General features: G+C 34.8%; 1 protein-coding gene across 3 annotated transcripts in view; it reads right to left on the bottom strand.

Annotated features, from left to right (window-relative positions):
• LOC145295734 (calbindin-32-like) overlaps positions 1-26,529 on the bottom strand; it is a 250,356-nt gene that overhangs the window by 15,525 nt on the left and 208,302 nt on the right. Inside the window, exon 12 of one of the 3 annotated variants that reach the window (XR_013869885.1) lies at positions 9,984-10,166. The exons of 1 other annotated variant lie outside the window; for it this stretch is intronic. Coding sequence is in view for 1 of the 2 variants with exons in the window: in XM_080141493.1 (XP_079997619.1) it covers positions 10,060-10,166 (107 nt within the window). In the remaining variant the exon portion in view is untranslated. The remainder of the gene's footprint in view (positions 1-9,983; positions 10,167-26,529) is intronic. One more of the 3 variants, XM_080141493.1, reaches the window with a different exon arrangement.

Genomic DNA, 26,529 nt, shown 5'->3' with positions numbered 1-26,529 from the left:
CGTCCCGTTGAAAATATTGGAATGTAAGCTAAACGTTAATGAATGAAAACGCTTGAACTACAATTTACAACTGTTAAATATGGAAAATTATATGTTATAAAATGTGTACCTGGTGTATTGGATAACAGTAGTTGTATATCTGTCAAGCCTGATTGAGGTTTCGCCTTGAGTTAAATCTGAGGTTTCAAATGCATTTTTATGATTGAGATATTTTATTCCCTTTACTATTTTAGTTATTAGTTTAATGACTACTAATTTTTAATTATACGTCAAGCTATTGGCGCCCAGGATTAAGTATAATATTCTATATATCTTATTTAAATTTTCTTTGTAAAAATTTAAACTTAAATTAAGATATTTTATGCCATTTTTTCGTAACAAATTCATCTATTTATTTCAGAGATCCACTCAAGTGTTTGTCAGAATAACTTATTTTCGAGAACTTTAGAATAATAAATTATTTTAAGGGTGTTAACACGAGAAAATCTTGTAATTTATCAAAAAGTCTATTTGTTCCAAAACAAATGTTCAAAGATTTGCAGAGTTTAGCAAAAGAATTTTAAATTATTATTTGAAAATTATATATATATATATATATACTAGCATTTCAGCCCGGCGTTGCCCGGGTGTTTGGAGGTGTATGCTGAGCAAAAAAAAAAAAAGAGTAATTTTTTTTTTAATTTGACCCCTATTATGACCCCTTAAAATTTATAGTTTCGGGCTCAAATCACTTTATTAAGTTAGATCCAGGTTCAAGGAACCTATATCTAAAATTTCAAGTTTCTAGACCCAAAATTGTCGGAGGAGTTTGGTAGAGTTCTTAAAGGTCAAATCGTTGAAATTTGACCCCTTAACAGCCAAATTTCTGGCTGACACCCGTCACATCGATTTTCCCAAATCTCAGTACCCGGTATTTCAAATTTCGAGTCTATAGACTAAAAATTGACAGAGTTATTGCGTAGGGAAATGTACACAGACAGACAGACAGACAGACACGTTTACTTTTATATATATATATATATATATATATATATATATATATATATATATATATATGTGTGTGTGTGTGTGTGTGTGTATTTATATGTATATATTTATATATATATATATATATATATATATATATATATATATATATATATATAGTCATCCACATACAGTACTGTTTTGCTGTTTCACTGCTCATCAGTGTGGAAACCCTGTGTATCGCTTTATTGCAGGTCAATATTTTTTTAATTTTGAAATTGCTATGAAACGTAAAGAAGTGAAAATTGGTACACTGGAAGAGCATAGCACGGTGCCTTATTTCCTTGATTTTTGTGGAATTTGCACAAATATTTTGAAAATTATGCGAATTTTTCTATTTTCTAGTAAGTTTAAGCATGTATCACTTTATTGCAAGTCTGCCAAAATACCTATAAAGGGTCGATTGACAGCTAGTGAAAAGGAACGTGTTGTTGCAGGCCTTGCCGAAGGTTTATCTCTCGTAGATCTAGCCAAGGAGTTTGGAAGAGATCGAAGAACATTGTCTTCATTCGTTGAAAATCCAAACATCAAACCAAGGAAGAACAAAAACACAAGAAAGTCAGTTTCTGCTCGTGATGTTAGAAAAATTTGCTGTCAACTTATCAAGCAGCCGAGCAGCAACAGTGCTGCTATAATTGGCAAGGTTGGAATACCTTCCTTGCCCAGAAAGACAGGCTGCAATGTCTTAAATGAAATTGCAAGAAGTATTAAGCCCATAGCAAGACCTGTTTTAAACCAAACCCACATGGAAAAACTTTGGCTTGGGATCGGAAATACTTGAAAAACAGCTTTGAAAATATTCCTTTCATCGATGAAGCTAGAGCAATCCTTGATTGATCAGACGGATGGACAAAAGTTTGGAGTCCTCTTCGATACAATTTTCGTCGAAGGATGAACATTGGAGGAAGATTTTAGAAGTTTCCTATAGCATCACATCATCTCAAATCTGCCGATTGACATCATCAGTTGACAAGAGGCTATTCAAGGTGATTTTGAGGCATGGGAGTTATGTTGATAAATAAATATTTCCTTAGACAAAATAATGTGAAATTCGTTCTTGTTTTTGGTTAATATTGTTACTGGATATGTTTCTTTCATATAAATATAAATATGAAGTTAGAATATTATTTAATCACCGGAAGCATACATTTTTAGACACTTGTAATAAAGTGATACACACTTAAAATTACCATAAAATAGAAATTTAGCATAACTTTCAAAATATTTGTGCAAATTCCACAAAAAGCAGGGAAATAAGGCACCGTGTTATGTTCTTCCAGTGTATCAAATTTCACTTCTTTGCATTTTATAGCAATTTAAAAATTTTAAAATAATTTGACCTGCAATAAAGTGATGATGCACAGGGTTTATATATATAACAGAGAAAAGTTCTTGCACAAAAATCGTTTTCTCATCCACAAAAAACCATCGATAGTAAAGAAAGTATTACAGTATTCTACAAATCAGGAGCAAATCAGCTCACATTCATATCAGAAACTCTCTTATTGTTTCTCAATACAGACAAGATTTCCATATTTACCAGCCGTATCTCAAACGATTTATTGACTAACGTCAAATTTAATTTCGTCATTTTTAATATGATCACCACAGGACGCAGGTGATATAATTTTTTCTATCTTTTTTATTTTGTAACATTAGTTTCTTTCCAAATTACTTGTACAAAAGGAAATCGAAATAATTTTTACTTAAAAATAGTCATTTTAAAACCTGTAATAGATTCAATGATTTGCAAAATTTGATAAATTGTAAAATATGTAAAAAATGTGTCTTTGATTACTTTAAAACTTCATACATTATGTAATTCCGCTTATTTTTAAAGTAAACTGACTGTGGCACAAATTCAATTCATTTTTCTTTTCGTTTGTTTTATGAGGATTTTGCTATAAGTTTGAACTTATTTTGTAAAGAAAATGAACTCATTTTTCTTTTAAAATACGTATTTTGCTTCATTTGTTTGCATTGATTTTGGGACATTAAAAAATAGCTTAACAGGTGGGGATATTTAAACTCACGTTGATTTTACTGATGAAAGACGAAAGTTATTTTTTAATATGCATTTTATTATATTTTCAGACGAATGTTAGTAATATTTTTCTAAATACATTTAAATAATTATTCAATATTTGTATCTATTGATTTTGGTCAATCGGTGCTTAAAAAAACAGATTCGTCAGAAGGCTGTTATATTTACATTAGTGTCCAATTGATTCATTTCGAAACAATAAACAATTAATAAGTAACTCTAAAAATCGCATTTTTATTCATATTTTTTACAAAATTTTGCACTATTTTCTAAATCCATTCAATTAATTTTCTTCGAAATAGAGTTGAAATAGAAATAGTTATATAATAATCTACCTAATCTCTTTCACAAACTCGTTTACGTATACCTAACCATTTTCCTTTTCGTCGTGTTAGATGGCGTTGAGATCGAGAGTATAAAGCGAGTAGCATAAAAGCAGATTCTCTGTCTTTTCTTTATCTCGCCACAAAATACGTGCGTATAACTCCTCTTTTTTTTTTACACAGTGGTCACCACTTATCAAGGCCCGGAAGCCACTCAGGGATAAGGGCTATTGCAAGTACATTAGCTTAGTGTGGAGATTTGATGAAGTGTTTACTTAAGGGGGCGGTTCATTAGGAATTTGTTAACGTTGGACTTGAAGACATCCAAGTTGTAGTCAGGTGGGAAGCAGGCAGACGGAACAGAGTTCCACAGGCTTGCAGTTCTAAGAAAGAAGCTTTGTTCATGGAATCCACGTTTTGATTTAGGCACAGATATAGAGTGGAGGGAATTTTTCACAGTGGATTCGGCTAGACGGGTGTTTTTCGTGAAAGATTGGTGAGGGGGAACCAGAGATTGGAGTTCAGACGAGCACTTGTCATGGAAATAATGATAAAACAAGGATAGGCTCGCAACGTCTCTTCTGTGGGAGAGAGGTTGCAGGGTAGAGAATAGGGCATCCCCCACTAAGCCACGAAGTCTATTTTGTACTCTGTCAAGGCAGGATAGGCTGTTTTTAGCAGCTCCTGCCCAGATATGGCAACAGTATTCCATCCTTGGACGTACTTGGCTTTTATATAGATAGAGAATTGCATCAGTAGTGAGATATCTTCTGGAGCAGTAGAAGGATCCCACCATCTTTCCAGCGACCCTGGCAACAGACTTGATGTACGTGTTCCATTTCAGATCAGGAGTAAAGGTCAAACCCAGAAGCTTGTCAAAACACGGGGCCTCTCCCAGACCAGAGCCATCCATCCCAATTGATGCCAGATGGGGATCAGAGCGTTGTTGATGTAAGGATAGGAGTTTGGTTTTAGATGCATTAAAGATAACCAGCCACGTCTTCCCCCACTGAACCACACGCTCGAGATCAGAGGAGAGAGAATCAGAGAGAACTTTGTCATTTACAGCCTTTGATGTGTTGCCGTAGATGGTCGTGTCATCAGCATAGATGTCAACGAATGATTTAAGTATGTGTTTAGGGAGGTCATTGATGTAGATCAGGAAGAGAGTTGGGCCCAGGATTGACCCCTGAGGGACCCCAGCATTTATATTGCAGACCTCCGATTTTTGTCCATCTACCACTAGTCTTATGAGCCTATCGGAGAGAAATGATTTAATAATTGAGAAAACATTTCCACTTATACTGTAGCTGGAAATCTTGTGAAGTAGACCCTTATGCCATACCTTGTCGAAGGCTTTTGATATGTCAAGAGCAATTGCCCTAGAAAGGAAGCCTTTGTCAAGAGATTCGCTAATCCTGTGAGATATAACCGTCAGCACATCTGCGGTAGATCTTGCAGAGCGGAAACCATATTGTGTGTCACTAAGAAGGTTGTTTCTGCTGAGGTGGTTTACTATTTCTCTATTTAATATGGATTCCAGTAACTTACTCATAACACACAGGAGACTTATTGGTCTGTACTGAGAGGGAGATGACTTATCACCTGAATTCTTAAATACAGGGCAAACTGATGAGGTCTTCCAGGGAGTCGGAAAGCACTTCTCCTTAAGGCTGTGCTTAAACAGTTTCGTAAGTATGGGAGCAAGTTCTGGTTGAAGCTTTTTTAACACTATAATTGGGATGCCGTCAGGGCCAGTTGCTTTACTGGAATCTAGGTTCTTGATTAACTTGGCGACCTCATGCACGGATATTTGTATGTTACCTAGCGTGTTCTGTGTTATAGGAGGAAATATGGGGAGTTGATGGCCTTCGTCGCATAGGGTAGAATTAGCTGCAAAGTTCTTTGCAAATGGTTTGGCCTTGTCTGATGCTGACCTCTGGTCCATTGATAATGGTTGGGATAGAACGCACACGTCTGTTCAGGATCCTATTTGTTATTTGCCAAAACTGGATTGGATTTAACAGACTGGGCATATAGCTCTCTTGCATTTTTTATTACTCTTTTACAGTGGTTGCTGGCAGTCCTGAAAGCAGCTTTAGTCTTAGTGTATCTATTACGTTGGTAGCTATGGAAATAGTGATTTCTGTGCGCGATAGCAGCAGCACATTCCGGGGAGAACCAAGGCTGGCTGTTAGGTTTTTGTTGGAATTTTTTAGATAGTATGAATTGGTCTATGTCTACAATTAACCATTCGGTCAGATCTGATACTTCCTTTTTAAACATGGAGTGCAGAGGTAAATCAGATATAAATGTACGGAAGCTATCCCAGTCAGCCATAGAGTATCGGTATACAGTACGGTGGAGGGGTACGTCTGGGGACTTATTACATTTCCTTTTTATCTTAATTGATACAACGGAGTGGTCGGAGGATCCTAGAGGAGATAGAATGGAACATGAACATAGCTCAGGGGAAGTTGAGAGAAAAAGGTCTAGGAGGCTTGTATATTGACCGGGTGTATCGGGCAAACGGGTGGGTTCGCGAACAATCTGAGTGAGGTCATAAGCAATGGCAAAATCATGACAAAACCTCCCCTCATCGTCTGTCTTATTTGAATGGGTCAGCCATTTCACGTTATGGAGGTTGAAGTCACCACAGATGTGGATGTTAGCCGAGGGATGTGCAGACAGGATGTGGTCTATTTTCTCAGATATGCTCTTAAAGGTAGTAACTCCGCTGTTGTGGGGCTGATAGAGGGCAAATATAAATGCAGTAGTGTTAGCAAGTGCAACCTGGAAGCACATATAGGGTAAGTTAGGATCTTCTCTAGAGATATGCCTGCCACACAGGAAGCCATCTTTAATGTAGGCACATATTCCATGCCCATGGCGATCTTGGGGTTCAGATTTAGATGTTAAATTAGAGTATCCGTTAATTATGAACTCATCTAGGGAAGTGGTCGGCCCTATTCCAGTTTCGCTTAGAAATAATATGTTCGGTTTCGTCTCCTGTAATTGGGTTTCAACCTCTGGAAGGTTAGAACGTAGACCCCTGATGTTGGAGAAGGAGACCTGGAAGTAGGGGTCTACGTTGGAAGATGGGGTTCTAGGTTTATTCGAGTTTTTTTCTGGAGATATTTCATGTTGAGGTTTTGGGATTTGTGGAAACAGGTCGGCATATTTGGTTAGAGCAGTACAAAGAGGGAAAGTAAGAGAGAAAAAGACAGGAAATATTTTTTTTTGTAGCACACGAAAAGGTAAAGCCGTAACTAGTATGGCACCGAGAGACCCCACCAGAGGCTACTGCATGGTCCAGATCCACTCACCGAATGGCAATACAGCAGTCCCAGTACTTTGCGCCTGCTGATAGGACAGCCTTCTTAGTGGTTAATCCAAGGTTCGGGTCCCTGACTATCAGGCGGACAGCGTCAGCCCAGACAAAACGTTTACCTCCAGCACCCTTACTAGTAATATGGCCACAAGGACAGACATAGAGACAGAAAAGTTTCCGACATCTCAGACTACTGTTCACCAAGTACTACCGACCTTTAAGTAGCTTTTTCTTCACCCTTTGTCAGAAAAATCACTCATTGAATGAGACTGAGGGACAAAAAAGGAGAAGCGAGAGTTACTGGAGCTGCCGATAACTCTCCATTTAAAAAAAAAGAAGGAGGGAGGAGGGGAATGGGTACAAGTGACTTCTTTATGTCTAAGTAGTAAGTCTGGTGCTAAGTTATCAATTCAGGACACTTTTGATGATAATCTCCGCCCCCCCCCATATTAATAGGTGGCAGTTTGTCGTTATCTATCTCGAGTTTGAATAATGGAGCTTCACCTTTATAATTAAAATCCAATAATTAACTTTTATCAATTTGTAAAGTCGGCTGAATATTAATTTACATTCGAGTTTAGATAATTATTCAAGGTTTTAATTTAGGAGGTTCGTTTTCATAGGTGACTTTTTCTTTGCTAATGTCACTGTATTATATTTCGAATATAATAGAAAATAAGACTAACTATATTAGATGGTTTGATTGGCTAGCCAGGAAGCAAGCATTTTCAATATAGGCAAGCTTGCAGTAATACTATATATTAAGTATATTACTTAAATAAAGTCCTAACTTTATCTACTCTAATAGAGAAAATAATTCCCGGCATTTTTTTTTTTATCGCTAGTTTACTTTGTAGCATGGGGGGTGACGAATAAGACAGGAAAGTAGGTACAAATACATAAATAGAACAAGAAAAACAAGTTTAAACAAGGTAACATGAAAAATATTTAAGATGAATTTTATAAATACTTAACGTCCGTTTGCTATAATGGTCCTGCATTTTTTTGCCAACTGGCATGTTGTTGTGTCTTTCTAGAGCGTAAGAAGATTTCTATTTCCGGATAAATTGTGCACGTGTTCCTATCTATTTATAGAATAAAAGTCGTTACGTTCAGATGTGTAAATATTAAAACTCACGCGTAAAATCGCCCCAAAATACGTGCGTATAACTCACGCGTAAAATCGCCCGGAAATTTCGCGTGAATTATACGCGTTGTTTTTGGGCGTGACAAAGAAAAGAACAGAAAGAATCTCCTTTTATGTTTCTCGCTCAACATAATCGTGTAGATTGCGCGATATAACACATGGAAGGGCGCTGTCTGTCCAAGCGTCAACAAACTCTAACAGGTATTTTAAATCGAAAATTATGAACTTGAGTTATCTTTATTTCTTAACTAACCTTATTTATAAAGATAACGACTATATTTTTCGGTCGATTGTTCATTTCGACTTTTCTCCTGTACAATGAAACTTGCTATATAGTGTTTTTATTAATGTTTTTTTTCTTTTTTACTAAAATATGAAATAAGTTATTTTGAGATTAAAGGCCATTTCGAAAGGAAATAAGCATACTTCCTCTGAAAGTAATTGCTTGTCTTCAGGGATGTGAGTTCCGTTATAATTGCTTGTCTATTTATTCATTGTAAAATTATTTATTATCAATATTATTTATTTAATGTAAAATTTAAAAAAAAACGAAAACAATCTAAACTTAGAAATGTGACGAAATCGGGTAATGATGAATAAAGGGAGATCCTAACTTTCAAACACACCGGAAGTTGGCACCCGTGTCTCTCAATTGAAGTATGGAAGCACAGAATCGAGATAATTTTCAGTTATATTTTATGTTTATTTTTTCACGTCCTTCTAAGAAAAATATATAAAATACGTAAACATATTTTATCAATTTAAAATTTTTTTTTAAATCGTTTATCTTTTCAAATAACTATGTTTATTTTAGTTAATGTGTTATATATTTTGTCAGACTAGATATTTACAGATACATGAAAAAAAAACTGAATGTGTCATATTTTTTACAGTTTTAACTATGTTTAATTAAGTTAATATTTTATATATATACTAGCATGGGTGCCCGGCGTTGCCCGGGTATTTGGAGATGTATGCAAAAAAAAAAAAAAAAGTGGTCAATTTTTTAAACTTTGACCTCTATTATGACCCATAAGAATTTTTTGGGGGGGCTCAAATCAAGTTATTAAGTTAGATCCATGTCCAATGAATCTATATCTAAAATTTCAAGTGTTTAGACTCAAAATTGTCGAAGGAGTTTGGTAGAGTTCTCAAAGGTCAAATCGTTGATCTTTGACACCTTAATCACGAAATTTGTGGCCGAAAACCGATCACATCGATTTTCCCAAAATCTCAGTACCCTGTATATCAAATTTTGAGTCTGTAAACTAAAAATTGACAGAGTTATTGCGTAGGGAAATGTACACACACAGACACAGACACAAACACACACACACACACACACACTTTCACTTTTATAGATATACAGATATATATATAGAGAGAGATAGATATGCGATTTAAAAAAATTGATAAAAGCGTTTACGTATTTTTATATATTTTTATTATAATGGGGTAAAAATTTTCAATTTTTTAACTCGTCTATCTTTTCAAATAACTAAGTTAATATGTTATATATTTTGTCAAACTATTTAGATATTTTAAAAATATATTTATTTACAGAAATATGAAAAAAACAAAGAATGTGTCATATTTTTTTTTACAGTTTTAACTTTGTTTAATCAAGTTAATATGATATATATATATATATATATATATATATATATATATATATATATATATATATATATATATATATATATATATATATATGCGCGATTAAAAAATAAAAAAATAATTGATAACATTTTTTTTTATATATTTTTATTATAATGGGGTGAAAAAAATAAACATAAAATATATTTGGAAATTGTATCGATTCGGTGTTTCCATACCTGGATTTAGAGACGCGGATGCCAACTTCCGGTGTGTTTGAAAGTTAGGCTCTCCTTTTATTCACCATTGCCCGAAATCGACATATTTGATAAAACTGTGTGCAACATAAGCTTACGAATCATTAGGTTCAATACATACATTTTTTAAAGAATAACTTGAATTGATTATCTTGCTATTCCAATCCAAATTAAATAACCAAATGACAGTTTAATAATTTGGAATGATGTTCAAAAGTGTGTTCTGGAAAGTGCGTGATAGTGCTAAGGTTACAAGTACTGGAAAGAGATGGAATATCACAAATCAGCTGGGCAGGATATCAAAGGGCAATGATGATGTCAACAACCGAAATTACTTCCAAACACGTGATGCGACTTTTTCTTTTTCGGCAAAAGGGAAGCGACGAACTGGATGACAGCGAACTTGGCGTTATAGAACGTGCGCAATGCGAACAGCTTCCATCTAGAAACAAGAAATCAGACGACACTAGATGTAGTACACAGTTATATTCCCTTGAATCTTGACAAGTAGCAAAAGTAGATTTATATTAATTCCAGAGAAATCCTTTAAAATATTCAGTTCGGCACAATTTCAAAATAATATTATTACATAAAATATAAAAAAATACATGTAATATAATTTAATAAAAACAATTAGGATCGCTGTTTGCTTAATCAAGGAACCATATTCAATATTAATGTTTCTTGTTTGTTATTTACGACTGACTGATGCATTATGGTTAGCTTATTATTATTATGTTATCATTATCTTAAGAAAACATTATTTCTCAGAAAAATAAACTTTCTAATTTTGAAATACCGGACACTGAAAATTGGAATATATTTATAATTGTAAAATTCAGCGTTTAAAAATGGTCAATATTATTTAAAAAAATAATGAAAAATAAGACCCCCCCCCCGAATAAATAGATAATAACAATCTATAATGCATATGTCAGTTGGTAAAAAAGAAATGGCAAACAGTTAACGATCCTATTTGTTTTGTTTTTTATTATATTACACATTTTGTTTTTGTCAATCAAAGGTAAATATAATCGTTTTATGCAATAATAAGTTGTTTGAAAATCCTGTCATCCAACATATATTTTAGGATCAAAAATTATGTTTAATATGTTCAGTAGTAGTACAAAGGGTGAGTTAAAAGTTTTGCAATGTTTCACAGATGTTAGTTGAAAATCCATATATCACGTGACTGAAACAGCTCAAGCCTTGGAAGGTGCATCTTCCAAAGCCACTATATCGTGATTGTTGTTGCTGTGCTGATATTTTCTTTATTTCTCTTCACTCATCTGAAAGGCACACAGATGAGTGTGCAATGTTGTCAGGTCCACGAACATATGCTCTCTGAGTGTGCACTAGGAAGCAATTAGAATTACTTGTTATGCGAAAGGTGCACATTCGATCACAATAAACAGAAATGGTTCAAGCCATTTATGTTTATGTTGCATGAATCTTGATAGACCGGCCCAGGATAGTGGATTTCGTGCATTTGCCATAAAAGCAAATTCGGCAGGGTTGAATTCATCACAATCACCACCTCAGCCAAAGCAAAGAAGTTATCAAAATATTGCAAAACTTTTGACACCCTCCCTCTCTAAGATAATAATAACACCAGCCAACAATAAAATTGCCCCATGAATGTTTATTAAAAAATAATCTCATTTCGAAAATGTTGTTGGTTTGGAGGATTATGCAATAAAAATAAGTAAAAATAAGTTTATTCAATTCAGTCTCTCCTGCATTTAGGTGGCATAACACTTCAGCGGACATGAACACACCGAGAATAGAGTAAAAAAAAAAAAAATGAAACCTGTCTACTTGTAAGAAACGCACTGCTCATCTCCTCTGATTGTCAAACAAATGAAAATCTGGATGAAGTTTCCAAATGACGGATATTTTGTCATAGCAAAACTGACAAGTCAATGATCGATTTTATCTAAAAAGTAGGTATTTTGGTGATGAAAGTCAGTTCACCATTTCAGCTCAAAGACAAAGCTTCTGGGGTGTTCAATCCTGACAGCAAAAGCCATTATTACACGACCTCTCATCTACTTTACTCAATTGTCATGCTGCCCGCCGCCTACGCCCATGAACATGCATTGACCTTCCCTTGATAAACTGACTGATGCCTCTCCATTTGACAAAAATACTTTATGTTCTAGCAATAATATAATTTAATCCCTTCACATTAAATTATCGTTTTGTTTGTTTCATTTGCAACATTTATTGTCATTCTGTTCCTTCTTACAAAACCATACACGATACACAACACCCATGACATTCTATTCTTTTCTGATTATATACGAAACGGAATATCATTGTGTGAATTTCAGAATGAACAAAAGAGAACTATTTTTGTTTTGATTTGCAGGATTTTCTGTTTTTGCTTTGATTTCAGTTTTGTACAACATAATATCTTTGTACAGTTTGATGGCATTTGAGATATGGCAATGAATTTGTGTATGGCAATGTTAAATAGCTTATGTTCACCTAATGCCTTTCTTTTGTAATATTAAAGTCAATTTTTATTTGGAAAGCTTTAGAGAGATTTACTGAAAATATCGATGAAGCGAATGTTTTTATCAGGATTTTCAAACAATGGAGAAATGTTACCAAAAACGATGCCCGATTTTGGTTGGTGTTTCAAAACGAATTGCAGCACACTATCTTCCAGAAAAAGAGCAGATCAAATAACTAACAATTGAACTTTTATCAATTTTATCTTTAATTTGTTTTTGCAAAAAATAATTGCTAATTCTTCATGATTTTGTATGACTTTTTCTGTAAAACAACTTCAACCTGTATTTATTTCTGTACATTTGTGGCCTTCTATAGCAAAACTTTTAGATATGCTGGCAAAAAAAGCATTTTTTTTAATCAATACCTCCAAATTGTTAGAAAAGTTAAAATGTCTCATGGGGCAAGGGTTTTATTTTTATGTAGGCTAGTGTAATTAATTACCTTTATTGTAACCTGACAAAAATATAACTTGATAAAAAGAAATCAAATATAAGTAAATAAATAAATAATAAACAAATAAGTCAATAAATAATAATAATAATAATAATAATAATAATAATAATAATAATAATAATAATAATAATAATAACCTCAGTAGTTGTCACATTAGTATATATCACAGTAAATGATTGCTAAATACTGGATAAGTAGATCAATTAGTGGTTAAGGCTTTACAAGTGTGTTGGAATAAAAGCAGGAAAACGATCAGTGGAGTTCAATACGTTGGATTCGGGATGAAACAAACTAAATTGTGGGAATATATTATCTAGTGGATATTACGTCACATGGCTCTGAGAGAGAAGATAATCGAGATTAGAGTTGGAAGTTCAAGGTGGTCCGACAATAAGTTATCACTTAAGAATTGACCTACAAACGGAATGGCCAGAATTTGCAACCCAGATTTTGTCCTTCCTGCCACTATAAAAATTAGAGTAATACCAACTGCTAAATAAAAAGTAAATAGTAGATCTGTTGTATTTACTGATTCTTTGACGTGTCCTTCTAGACTACATTCATAAAGCGCCATGAAGCAGTTTCATTTCAATCTTCATACCTCATAGAGAAAAGCTGGCAGCACGACAAATCTGCTCTCATAAACATATCGCTTTCTTCTCCATAGAGACTTTGCCCATCCTAATGCATTCATTATCTAGATGGGTACCAGTGGATTTGTCCACTGGTACCCATCCAACAACACTACACTCACTAGTAGACAGCAAAGGTTTTCCCAAGCAGTTTTGCAATCTGCTTCATTCCACACAGGTCTCGTATATCAATTCCACCTTTTCCGACCAATGAACCTTTCCGTTTGGCATTTGATAACGGTACATACAACACGGGGTGGGGGTTCGTTTATTTTTAAGAAGTTCATCATCAGTTTATTCACTACATTCACGCAATCATCTATTATGCATGGCTAGTCTGACTCGGCTAAATCTGAAGAGATTTTTGTATCTAAATATAATTTTGATGGCAACATATTATATAAAGTTTATTAAATATTAACTCACATCAATATTAATAATAATAATAATAATAATAATAATAATAATAATAATAATAATAATAATTAGATAATAATTAGATAACTTACTCATTTAATTAAAATTATAATCTTAGTTTAACGTGGTTTTGTCAATATTAAAAAAAGAATATAAAAATTAATAAAATACAAAATCATATTAAAAATAACGAAAAAGCAAAAAATTACTGTCAAACTTGTTCAATTAACAATTATTATTATTATTATTATTATTATTATTATTATTATTATTATTATTATTATTATTATTATTATTATTTGTTGGAGACGCCCCTCCATGGGATTAATGGACGTCACTTCCTCTAGTGATCATGGATCATGACGTCACTTCCTCTAGTGATATCACTTTCGGTATAGAGTACCGGTGCTCGGAGTCAGAGATTGGACGCGACCAAGCAGGTCGGATGCACACGCCCCATCGTTGAGAAATGGTATTACTCAGCTCGCTTTGCCTGTAATATATGTGAATACATGTTCGTTTCCTAAAAATCCTGTGTTCCTTCGTTCTTATTACCATTTACCTCCATAACAACTGACGACGTCGGATTCGACTTTCACACGGGTTAACTCCACAAAAAGGAAAAAGAATGAAATTCTAATTGACTTCAAAAGAACTTCGGATTTACAAGCTAAGAATTCTGCTGGCAATTACGTTCTAAAAACAAAATCCTAAAAACAAAAACAAAAAAAACGAACACATGGCAAAGTTATCGACTAAATTGTTAGTTAATCTTTTTGTCTCCATATTTAAATTGAAAAGAACTGTGCTTAACGCATTTTTGTAATGCTTAAAAATTAATTCGATTGCTTATTGAAAGAAGAAAGAGAAAAAAAGAGAAAAATGTTGACCCAATTTCACCACGAGAACAATTCCTAATTGTAACTGTCTACGGTTTATTCTTATACAAATTTGAACATTTTTCAAATTAAGTGAAAAGATTTTTTTTTTTTGCCTTTGTTTTTGCTGCTAACTTTATGGCAATATTTTAACGGGAGAGAAATGTTTTATTTTTTTTTGCCCTTTTCGTTTTACTTGGACTAAAAAGAAATACTTTTTCATTGAGTGGAATTTTCTGAAATATTCTATTTTTCACTGTCGGTTCTAAAGTGAAAAATTTGTTTTCTTCCGCGTGGGGACAACTCCCCCCCCCCTACACACATAAAACCCCCCTCAAAATAGCCATTTTGATTAACTTCCAGACAATTCCAGAATTATTTTTATTATTTTGCAACTGTATAGTATTATCAGAGTATATATATATATATATATATATATATATATATATATATATATATATATATATATATTTGTTTCGCAAGTAAAAAAAAAATTGTCCACCCTTATATTGGGTTATCTCTAAGGTTTTTCATATGCACACACTCAAAGAAAGGACATTTTCTTTTTTTATTATTATTCTATCTCTCTTCTCCAGTCAAAAATGGATTTTTTTTCGTGCGTTTGGAAAAGCCATTACAGGATGGAGGAGGTTAAAACAGTGTTAATACCGCTAATCAAAGCCCAGATGGACCAGCAGCAGAAGGCTGAGGAACGTGATAAACAGCTCCAGTTACAATTTCAAGAGACGCAACAAGCGTCGGGGGAGAGAATGCTACTTCAACAACAGAGACAAGAAGAGCTATTGTTAAAAATATTCCATAAAATGGAACATAGGGACAACAGTTTTGCTGTTTCCCAAAGTACAATATGGAACGAAACATTCAACTACCAACCGGAGTTGGATGGGACGTTTGACGCTTTCTATCGGAGATATGAGGACCTATTCACCGTGGATTGTCAAGAGTGGAACAACACTAAGAAAGTTCGCCTACTTTTGAGGAAATTAGGGACCACAGAACATACCAAGTTTGTGGATTATATTCTTACCAGGAAGACGAGTGAAATGGAATTTTCTGAAGCAATCAAACTTTTATCCGAACTGTTCAGCCCGAATTCTACGCTCTTTCATAGAAGGTGGAAGAACTTGAACCTGCAAAAAAAAGCGACGACAACGATTACCTAAACTTCGCATCCGTGGTAAATAAACGCTGCGATGATTTCCGTCTATCTGACTTATCGGCAGATGACTTTAAGCGTTTAATTTTTGCGCAGGGTCTAGTCTCATCGAAAAACGCTGAGATTAGACGGTGTGTTCTCTCTAGACTTGAGAGCGAACAGGGCCTCACCCTCCAGAAGTTGTCCGAGGATTGTCAATGGGTAGTTTGCATAAGGAACAACTCAAGACACGTCGAGGAGTCAGGCGCAACATTCATTAGAAGGACGACCTTCAGACGGGAAAAATACTCACCCCGAAAAAGCTAAGCTGGAAGTAAGAAAACTCAAGCTACACCTGATAAGTACCACCCAGTCACAAGACCCGGACTCCCTACAAGCCCGTGCTATTGCTGCGGTGGGGAACATTGGTCGAATCAATGTTTTTACAAACATAAGTACTGCAACGAATGTGGCACGAAGGGCCACAAAGTGACCCAGTGCAGGAAGAACAAAACAAGAACAACGCCCCACAGACTAGATCCGACTTGGATTCGGATAATATCCGGCGCAAATATGTCACAGTTAACATCGCAAATAAAACTGTGCATCTACAATTGGATTCTGGGTCAGACCTGCCCATCATTAAACTTAAGACGTGGAAAAGGCTAAAGAAACCAACCATGCGGAAGACGAACAAATCAGCTCAAGCTGTGGTAAGCGATAAAGTGGAATTTGAGGGAGAGCTCACACTCCCGGTGGCCTTAAACGGCATTACTAAAAAAGTGAAAGTGTATGTACATAGGACATCCGAAAACCTCTTCGGTACTGATTGGATGGAGCGATTCGAATTGTGGGACCAACCTGTGAATAAATTTTGTCATGGGGTAGAAGACTCGTCTACGGAAGCGCAACAACTGAAGGATGAGTTAACAGAAGAATTTCCAGAAGTATTCTCACCAGGACAAGGAAAATGTACAAAGGCTATAGCAAGATTCGAACTAAAATAAAACACTCTGCCCGTTTTCAAGAAGAAACGAAACGTCCCATTTGCAGCAACAAGGAAATCGAAAAAGGAAGATTCAACGGAATCTGCCAAATGAGGCAAAAAACTGAAACTACAAGCCGGAAGCTAAAAAGCCCACACCAAAAGAATTCCCCAAGCCAAAGCAACCTAAGGTGTCTTCGAAACAAATTTGCTATGCGGATAGCCTATCTAGGCTGATACCATTGAAAAGTGATCCATTTGAAGATTCCATCGTTGCCACTCTTTGGATGGACGGGGAAATGAAAACAATGATGGGCAACACAATCAGAGAACTCCCGGTGTCTCTACCAGAGATTAAAAAGGAAGCATTTCAACAATTTCTACACGTGTATAGGATTACACCCAACCCGAACACACCAACAGTAGTCTCACCTGTAGAAACGATGTTTGCGCGGAAAGTGAGATCCGTTTTTGACAAGCTCTTACTCAAACAGTCAAGGCCACTAGTGACCACTTGTGTACCCAGTAAACGTTTCATGTCAGGTGAAAGAGTGTTTTTCAAAGTTATAAAAACAACACATCATTCTGGGAGGTGGGTACAATTACTAAGAGAGTCGGTGACAGGGTATGTATCGTCCAAGGACCAACATATACCCACAAACGTCATCAGAACCAACTAAGAAGATGTCGATCAATTGAAACCAGCGACAGCCCACCATTGGAAGATGAGCCGATAGACATTGTCTTCGAAACTTTTGATCTTGAACCTCCTTAACCAACACCTGAACTACAGAGGTCGTTCCGTAAGAGAAAGGTTACTGAGCCATTAATGGTAAACCCTAAAAGGAAGAGGTACTGACAACTTTTACGAACAAAAAGCTTGGGAGGGAGTGTTGGAGACGCCTCTCTGGACTATCTCATGACGTCACTTCCTCTAGTGATGACACTTCCGGTATCGAATACCGGTGCTCGGAGTCAGAGATTGGACCAAGCAGATCGGGTGCACACACCTCACCGTTGAGGAATGGTATTACTCAGCTCGCTTTGCCTGTAATATATGTGGATACATGTTCGTTTCCTAAAAGTTCTGTGTTCCTTCGTTCTTATTACCATTTAACCCCATAACATTATTATTATTATTATTATTATTGTTATTATTATTATTATTATTATTATTATTATTATTATTATTATTATTATTATTATTCTACATTGATATTTTTGTTTTTTCTCATATTTTTTATTTATTATTTATTTGTATTTATCACAGTATTTCAACACATTTCATATTCAATATTTGTGATGTATTAAAAGTCCTGAAAAAAAAAATCGGTATTTCTTGACACTGGAAACTGAATTCCGCCTTCTCAGGCAATTGGAAATATGAATTAAATAAATAAAAAATAAAACAAACTGACGGATGTCCACTTGAAGGAAGGCGTGTGTGTGGAAAGGTGATGTGATACAATATTTGGAAATTATATGGTATGATAAAAGCTTAAAAATAAGTAGGCTGATTGGAGAGAGAGAGAGAGAGAGAGAGAGAGAGAGAGAGAGAGAGAGGACAGGGAGAGAAAGAGGGGAGGGAGTCATTCATGCACAGAGAAATAGATGATGAAGACCATTTTAATTTTTATATGATTTCCAAATGTAATATCGGTACTTTTGCTTATTAGAGACTGGCTTTCCTGAGTCAAATCATGATGGAGTAATTTGCGTGGGACTCTGTGATTAAGATTGCTTTTCTCGACATTATAATCAGCTCTTAGTTCGAGGGCCGTTGTATATTGAGGGTTGAATTTCAGTTCTTTATCAAGTGATTAATATGCTATGTTGAGAATACTTCCTTAAGAGCAGCGGGAGCTAGATTTTCCCCATATTAAAAACTACATTGTATCTAACTTTGCTCTCATGCAGAGGCAAGTAAATAACGATAATTTTCATTTTTATCTGGCCTTCAAACTAAGATCAAAGTATAATATTTGTTAGGTCTAATGTCGAGTAGGATAAGGCTACTGGATTCCTGGTATTACTTCCTTCCTATGGAAGGGAGATGGGCTTTATATATGACTCTTAAATCGCCTTTATTCGTAAGAAAGTGGAGGCAGGACTATACATTTTTTTTGTTCTTTTTGGAGAAATGGATTTTCTTTACATAAAAACTGGCTTTGTGTCTAACTTTACCCTCTTGAGTAGGCGCAAGTAAAATGGAAAAATAAACGCTATTCTCTGCATCATCTGACACACTTACATCAGAGAACCTTTTAGCTTGTAAGCATTTCTGCAAAGAGTGATTTCGAGGGTATTTTCGTTGAGGGGAAGGCTACAAGTGGAGCATGTTCATTGGAGCACATTTCATTATAGCACTTGTTAACAAGCACAATGCTGAAAAATTGTGGTAATGCAGCTAGAGTTGGAGTTTGACAGACACTATAGGAACCCTTAGGTAGGAAATTCTGTTTATTTTCTGTTTACAAAGAGAGAGAGAGAGAGAGAGAGAGAGAGAGAGAGAGAGATGCATCAGAACAAATGTGACAACAATATCCTGCGACTGTTGTGGGCGAGTGTGATTTTATAATATATATGTATATGACAGATGTAAGAAGATGCCTAACCTGATAGAGGGAGTTTCCTTCTTTGTAGAAGACTACATTTTATGTACATATTTCTAACTTATATCAGTTAAGGAGTTTGAATGTCGGACTCTGGAAGGATGCTATCGGCCATGACAATCGGTGGTTAAACCGTTTCTTATATTTGCTTTATCTTTCCAGCATAAAATGTGACCATCTATTTTTAGCTCCAATATATTTGTCTTTTACTCTTTGCAATATTTTTTTTTATAAACATATAAAAATATTTGAAGAAAATGGAAAAAAGCAAAAATCCTAAGGTAAAAGAAGTCAATAACTTTGGCATGATATTATTGATAAGATTCTACACAAGTTTCGCACTGTGTTATGATTGATGAAGATAAAATGGCAGTTGTGAAATGATACCTTGATTTTATGGAAACAAAAGATAAAACTGAAGATGATTTTGGAAAATTATAGAAAGGTAGAATTGCTATTCAAAACTGTAGAGGACAAGGCTACAGCACAGCTGTGGTGATGACTAAACAACATGTCGGTGCTGAAAATTATCTAAGGAAAATTAACAAAAAGTAGAATTTGTCTCGTGTACAAAGCATACACTGAACTTTTTCGGTGCTTTTGTCGCTTTCGTTGTTGGAAATTCTCCTTTTTATGCATGGGACATTTTCCTGTGCATTTTCATCCATCATTGGTTAACGTGTCAAATGCATAATAGAAATCTTTACTTATACATAAAAGGCACTTTGTCTGTGTATGTCTGTATGTGTGCGTGTTCGTTCCCTATGGATTCTATAACAGTTGGACCGATTTTTTAAGATTTTATACAAATGTAAATTATATTTCTGAGAGTGTTCTATAACAGTTGGACCGATTTTTTAAGATTTTATACAAATGTAAATTATATTTCTGAGAGTGTTCTTAGATCTTGTATCGGAATACCTCCTATAAGTATGGAAAATCGATAGTCGAAAAAAATCCGATTAAAGAAGGAACAGTTTGATTGTGACCATTCTTACACATCCCAACAGCACAAGTGCATTTGAGAAGTTTTATCACCGCACAAGCAGAAGGACTCGGCATATAAAATCAACAGTAGTTTTTTTATAAGGCACGCGTGTTCGAAATGAAGCTTTCTGTTTAGAGTAGATTTGAAGCATGATACTTGACTTTTTCATTCAATTAATGATACTTGACTTTTTCATTCAATTAATGATACTTGACTTTTTCATTCAATTAATGATACTTGACTTTTTCATTCAATTAATGATACTTGACTTTTGCATTTAATTCAAGCCATAATATATAAAAAAAATAATTTTATAAAATAAACAGTAAGTTCTCTACAGTGCAATGTAAACTACAATGCATTGTGAACTAATTCATTGTGGAGAGGCATGTGAAGTTTCCACACAGTGCACTGCGAACAAAAGCAGGCAATCAATTGGTTTGATTAAAAAATGGGCGATTTCAATGACAATAAAAGTATTGGAAGTGTGGAATATTAATCATCGTTCAATCCCGAGCAATGTCGGGTCTCCCTACTAGTTAAGAATAAAACGCATAATAGAATTAGTGTCAAACTCATGATAGAAATGAAGTAACAGACGTATAATAGAAATTAGCGTCAGATATGTTATGAAAATGGAGTGTCAAACGTATAATAGAAATTATTCTAATAGAAATTAAGTTTTAGAAAAAAAACAGAAATGAAGTGCCGAACCCATAAGAATAATGTAGTGTGAAATGTGTGGTAGAAATGAAATATTAAATGGACTTTACAACGCATAATATTCGGTTGGCGCAAAAACAATATCGTTTTCTCACATCTGTTACTTTTATATATGATTTCTGAATTAATTCATTGATATACATCATTGTTATACATCATTTAGAAGCGCATTTTTCGCTTTATCGAATCGTGTTGTCACCATTCTCAATCTCTTCATTCATTTTTTGCAGGCTTTTGGACAGCATGGACAAAATTCAAATCCGCACAATTTTCTTGTTCCAGTTCAAACTAGGCCGAAAAGCTGCTGAGACAGCTCGTGATATCAATGGTACGTTTGGCCCAGGAATCACTAACAGACGTGTGGCACAGAAATTTTGCAATGGTGACGAGAGCTTCGAAGATGAAGACGGTCACGGCCAGTCGACTGCAGTTGATAACGAACATTTGAAAGCCTTAATTGAAGCCGATCCTCGCAAAACAACGCTAGAAGTTGCTGTTGAACTCGACGTCGACCGCTCAACAGTCGTTCGCCATTTAAAGCAAATAGGGAAGTAAAAAAAGTTGGATAAATGTGTGCTGCATGAATTGAACGATAATAAAAAAAAATCGCTGTTTTGAGGTTTCTCCTACACTCCTGCACAACAAAAACGACCAATTTCTCGAGCGGATTGTGACATGTGATGAGAAGTGAATCCTCTATGACAACCGGCGACGCCCGGCACAGTGGTTGGAGAAGCTCCACAACACTTCCCGAAGCTGAAATTGCACAAAAAAATGTTATGGTTACTGTTTGGTGGTCTGCGGCCGGTCTCATCCATCACAGCTTCTTGAATCGGGGCGAAACGATTACGGCGGCGAAGTGCTGCCGACAAATTGATGAAATGCACCAGAAACGCCAACGTACGTGTCCGATATTGGTCAATATGAAGGGACCAATTCTCCTCCATGACAACGCTCACCCGCATGCTGCTGAACTGACCCTGCAGAAGCTGAACGAGTTGAGCTACGAGACTCTGCCTCATCTGCCATATTAACCGGACCTCTCGCCCACCGATTATCACTTTTTCAAGCATCTCGACAACTTCCTACGTGAAAAATGCTTTAAAAGCCGAGATGATGCCGAATCGGCCTTCAATGATTTCATCGCTTCCAGAACTCTGGGTTTCTATGCTAATGGAATGAATAAACTTGTTTCTCGTCGGCAAAAATCTCGATTCTAATGGTTCTTATTTCGATTATAAAGTTTATTATGAAAGAAGTTATGATCTTTTGAAGTTGAACGTACAAAAAAAAAAAAACAAACAAACAAAAAAAAACAACATTATTTTTGCATCAACCTAATAGAAATGAAGTGTCGAATGTATTACAGAAATAAAATGTCAAATTTTTAACAAACATTGAGTGTCAAACGCATAGTAGAAATGGAGTGTTGAATGTATAATAAATTGGAGAAGTAGATGATCAAACGTGTAATAGTACTGAAGTTCCAAACCTATAATAAAAATGGTGTGTCACACGTATAATAGAAAATATATAATAGAAAATATATAATAGAAAACTCAAGTATTAACAAATTTGAATTAGTGATGTTAAACTGTAAGTAACTATTCTACGTGTAAACTTAATGCTAATTTCTTTGCAGTATTTATTTTTTGTGAGAGGAGGACGGCAAAGGAGATCGGTCTGTTGCCAATGCCACACAATCTAGCTACGTCACTGACCCCTCACAAAAAGGTCATCCTTTCCGTGATCAGATTGTTAATTTTGATTCATATCTTTAAATTTACATAATTTTCAACAACGGCAACAACGAGTTATAATGAAAACGACCAAAACGATTATTTATACAACAATGATGGCAACAACAATGATTAGAAATCCTCCTAGACTGTGTCAATTTAATACCGACCATAGCTAAACCCTCAAATAAACATTTACCTAATGTTGTTTTACATTTTTTTCCTAGAAATATATGTAGCCTCCTACTTGGATTAATTTAAATGAGCTTAAAACGATCAAAATGAGTTCAAAGTTTGCAAACCCATATACCGTACTATAATTTACCAATCGTTTAAAATTCATTCAAATCAGAGATAAAAAAATAATGCGCTACTTTGGAAACGTTTTACCAGCAAATACACACGTACATAAATACATAATCTAATATATAAAAGGCTATATGTCTGTCTGTTTCCATATTTTCAAACTCTATCTCCTCCGAAACTAGAAGTCGCAGAGCGGCGCTAGGGGCCTCAAATGATTGGATTTTTAAGACTGTTCTTTTATGGGTCTTTAGCCGGTTAAAATAGTTTTAAGGGGTCAAAAAATGGGTCAAAATTGAAAAAAATGGTTTTCCATTTTGTACATTCATCTTAGTTTATTTTTAATTTTTAATTAGTTCATATGCATGTCACGTTGGTACAGTGGTAACGTCAGTAGCTTTAAATGCTACTGTATTGCTTTCGGTTTCGATTCTAGCTAATAGCACCCAAATATTTATTTTACTTTTGAAATCACGACTCCATAATAATATATATGAAATCTGAACAAATTATAATATCATATTTAAGCGTATTTTACGACCAGGCGCCCCCCCCTAGTTTTTGAATAATCTGCATAGGTTAGGAATCATTCATATCTGTTATTCTCTATAAACAAAATTGAAGCAATTATTCCCCTCTACAGAAAGAGTTATAGCTTTGCAAATGCAGACGCCACATACAAATTCAATATGGTCAGACTACTAACCACTTTCTGTCGGTTTGTTCAACTTATCATTCATTTTCATCTGTATTTAATCAATCTTATATTAATTCATAGGAGCTTATCTATTCATCTAAATTAATATATGGTAGTAGGATTTTAACTTGCGAAGTGTTTTCTTCTCGTACTCTCTTCAACGTAACCTGGAAATCCTTTACATTATGAACAGCTTTTAACAAAACACCCTAGATGCTCCACTTTTTTATGGCAAAAGATAAAATTAGTAAATACTCTTGATTGGGGGAAAAATTAAAAACTGCCGCAGTCCAGAAGGATTTCTTCGTCGCTAACAGAGGACCGCACAGATGCAACACGTTTTTTTTGGGGGGGGGGGAAATAAGTAAATAAACTGTAAAATTCCGGATTGTAATCCGGAATTTTACAGTTTATTTACATATTACTAAGTAATTTCCTGATTACAAAAATGAAACTCCCGATTTCCCAGTTGCGAAGTCGGAAAAATATAAACACGGATTAATTGTTTACTTTTCACATATTCTGTTTCATGCCAATTTGCTTATGTATTTAAAACAAATACACGATATCCGATTTAGTAAACGGGCCATTCCTACATCAAATCGAGATTCTTCATTACGACTTTTAATTAAATAATGGTATATATTTTTACTAAAAGAGTTCTTTTCTCCAAAGGTGTTTCTGTGGTAAATGGACACAGATTTTAAGGACTATTCAGTACTTTCGCCTAACTATATCTAACTAAAGATATCGTATACTTATCATTATTATTATTATTATTATTATTATTATTATTAGTAGTAGTAGTAGTAGTAGTAGTAGACATTCTACTGTATGAGGATACATTTAATTTGAACATCAAACCATGGATGGCGGTGCCCACCATTGGATGACAGTGCCAGACATTTGAAGACATGCAATTTGCCCATCAGTGTCCGCCAGTACCTGCTAGTGCAAACCGCTGTCAAGAAGTGACAGTAACCGTAATCAATTTTATTTCAGAGCAGTCCAATTCAGCCAACCACTGGCATGACAAATATATGCAGAGAAAGCCGGTGCTCGACAGTAAATGGAATAACCGCCTCAATTTCATTTTGGAGCAATCCAGTAGATGCAGATACGGATCATGAATGCCAGTGACCGACGGCCAGTGGATGCCAACGCCCAGCAATGCAGGACAGTTGAAAACAGACGAATTCAGTTAGGAGCATTCCAATGGAGGACGACAGTGATCATGGCCGCTAATGAGTTCCAGTTGCAAAGGCAGGCAGTGCCCAACAGTAAACGCCAGAACCCGCCAATAATCGTCACCCAAATCACCATTAATCGCCAATAATCACAAGTGTTGACAATCACAGCCAGTGGCATTTATTAGTTGTCATTGCCAGACAATGTCCGACAGTGGAAGCCAAATGATTTAATTTTAGCCACGACTGCCAATGCCCGCTATTTTCCAGGGCACTTTACAGACTCTCTTCTGGCTTTGAGTCATAATTCCACCAGAAAACGCCGGTACACGAGCCCTGTTAGTATCAAATATAAAGTTCTTAGGTTTATTACTGCAAAAGTAGTAAATAGGACGCACATACATAATGTGCACACATGTTCATGCACATGTAGGCTGAGACATTTTCAATTTTGTTGAGATAAGTCCCTTATTACACAATCTAAGGTTGTGTGTATAGTGGTGAGAGGTTTATGTGCTGTTAAATCAAACTTCAAATTTCTGTAGGTATGAAAACGAAAAGATAATTCATAATTCTAAAAATTACGTTTTGTTTAGTGTCAATTCACTTTGTTTAGACTGATAAAAAGAAACTGTCCTACTTTGCTCACCAGTCAAACGAAACCAACCAACAACATCTGGCACTTGACAAGAAAAGACGTGATCATTTTTGTTCTCCAAAAGAATTCACGGAGAACAATTAACATGTAACACCAAATACATTTTTATTCATATCAATAAGAGTCTCTTTGTTATATCTATGCTGCTTATTTTATTTCAGTATCAGGAAAAAGTTTTATTTTTTGATGCGCACAAATAACAAACGAGATAGTAACCATTAAGAACCACTTCAAACCGGTAACATATCTAAACAGATTCAGACAAGTACGTGGAAAGTTAATAAAGATTGATTGATCAAATTAAATGTCAAATTCTATCAATCGATTTTGCTTTCAACGGTAGATTTGGGATTTGCTCAGTATTTTTTTTTGCTGAAGGAGTTGTGTGCCTATCACAGTTTCGAGTCATACTTAATTAACATGAAAATAGTTTTGATTTGACTTATACTTTCAGTCGACATGCTTTGTGTTGACAGAAAGACATTATTTCTTAAATTTTTTGCTTACATCTCTTCAGATGCATTTTCAATTATTTTTGTCATGTTCATTTTGCAATTAAAATATGACGACGCTCTTCTGATGAAGTAGAGTTGAAAAAAAAATTTATGAAGAGATAAATCAGTTTAGATATTTTTATTATTTTTGTATTTTTTACATATGTATTTTTCCTTGTATTTTTTATTTCTTCTTCTTCTTTTTTCTCTTTCTTTTTTTCTTTTCGTTCCTTGTTTTTTCTCTTTAGTTTAATTAATTTTTTCATGCGTATTTTTTGGTTATTTAATGTGGAAGCACAATATTATACGCTTAATTGGACACAATTTGGTATTTAACTTGTGGCATATGTTTTATACCCTTTT

This window comes from Euprymna scolopes, chromosome 2 (genome assembly GCF_053919585.1).
Source record: "Euprymna scolopes isolate OS-2025 chromosome 2, ASM5391958v1, whole genome shotgun sequence".
Classification (NCBI taxonomy): domain Eukaryota; kingdom Metazoa; phylum Mollusca; class Cephalopoda; order Sepiida; family Sepiolidae; genus Euprymna; species Euprymna scolopes.
Note: the sequence above shows the minus strand (reverse complement) of the source record. Positions and strands in the feature narration are given on the sequence as shown.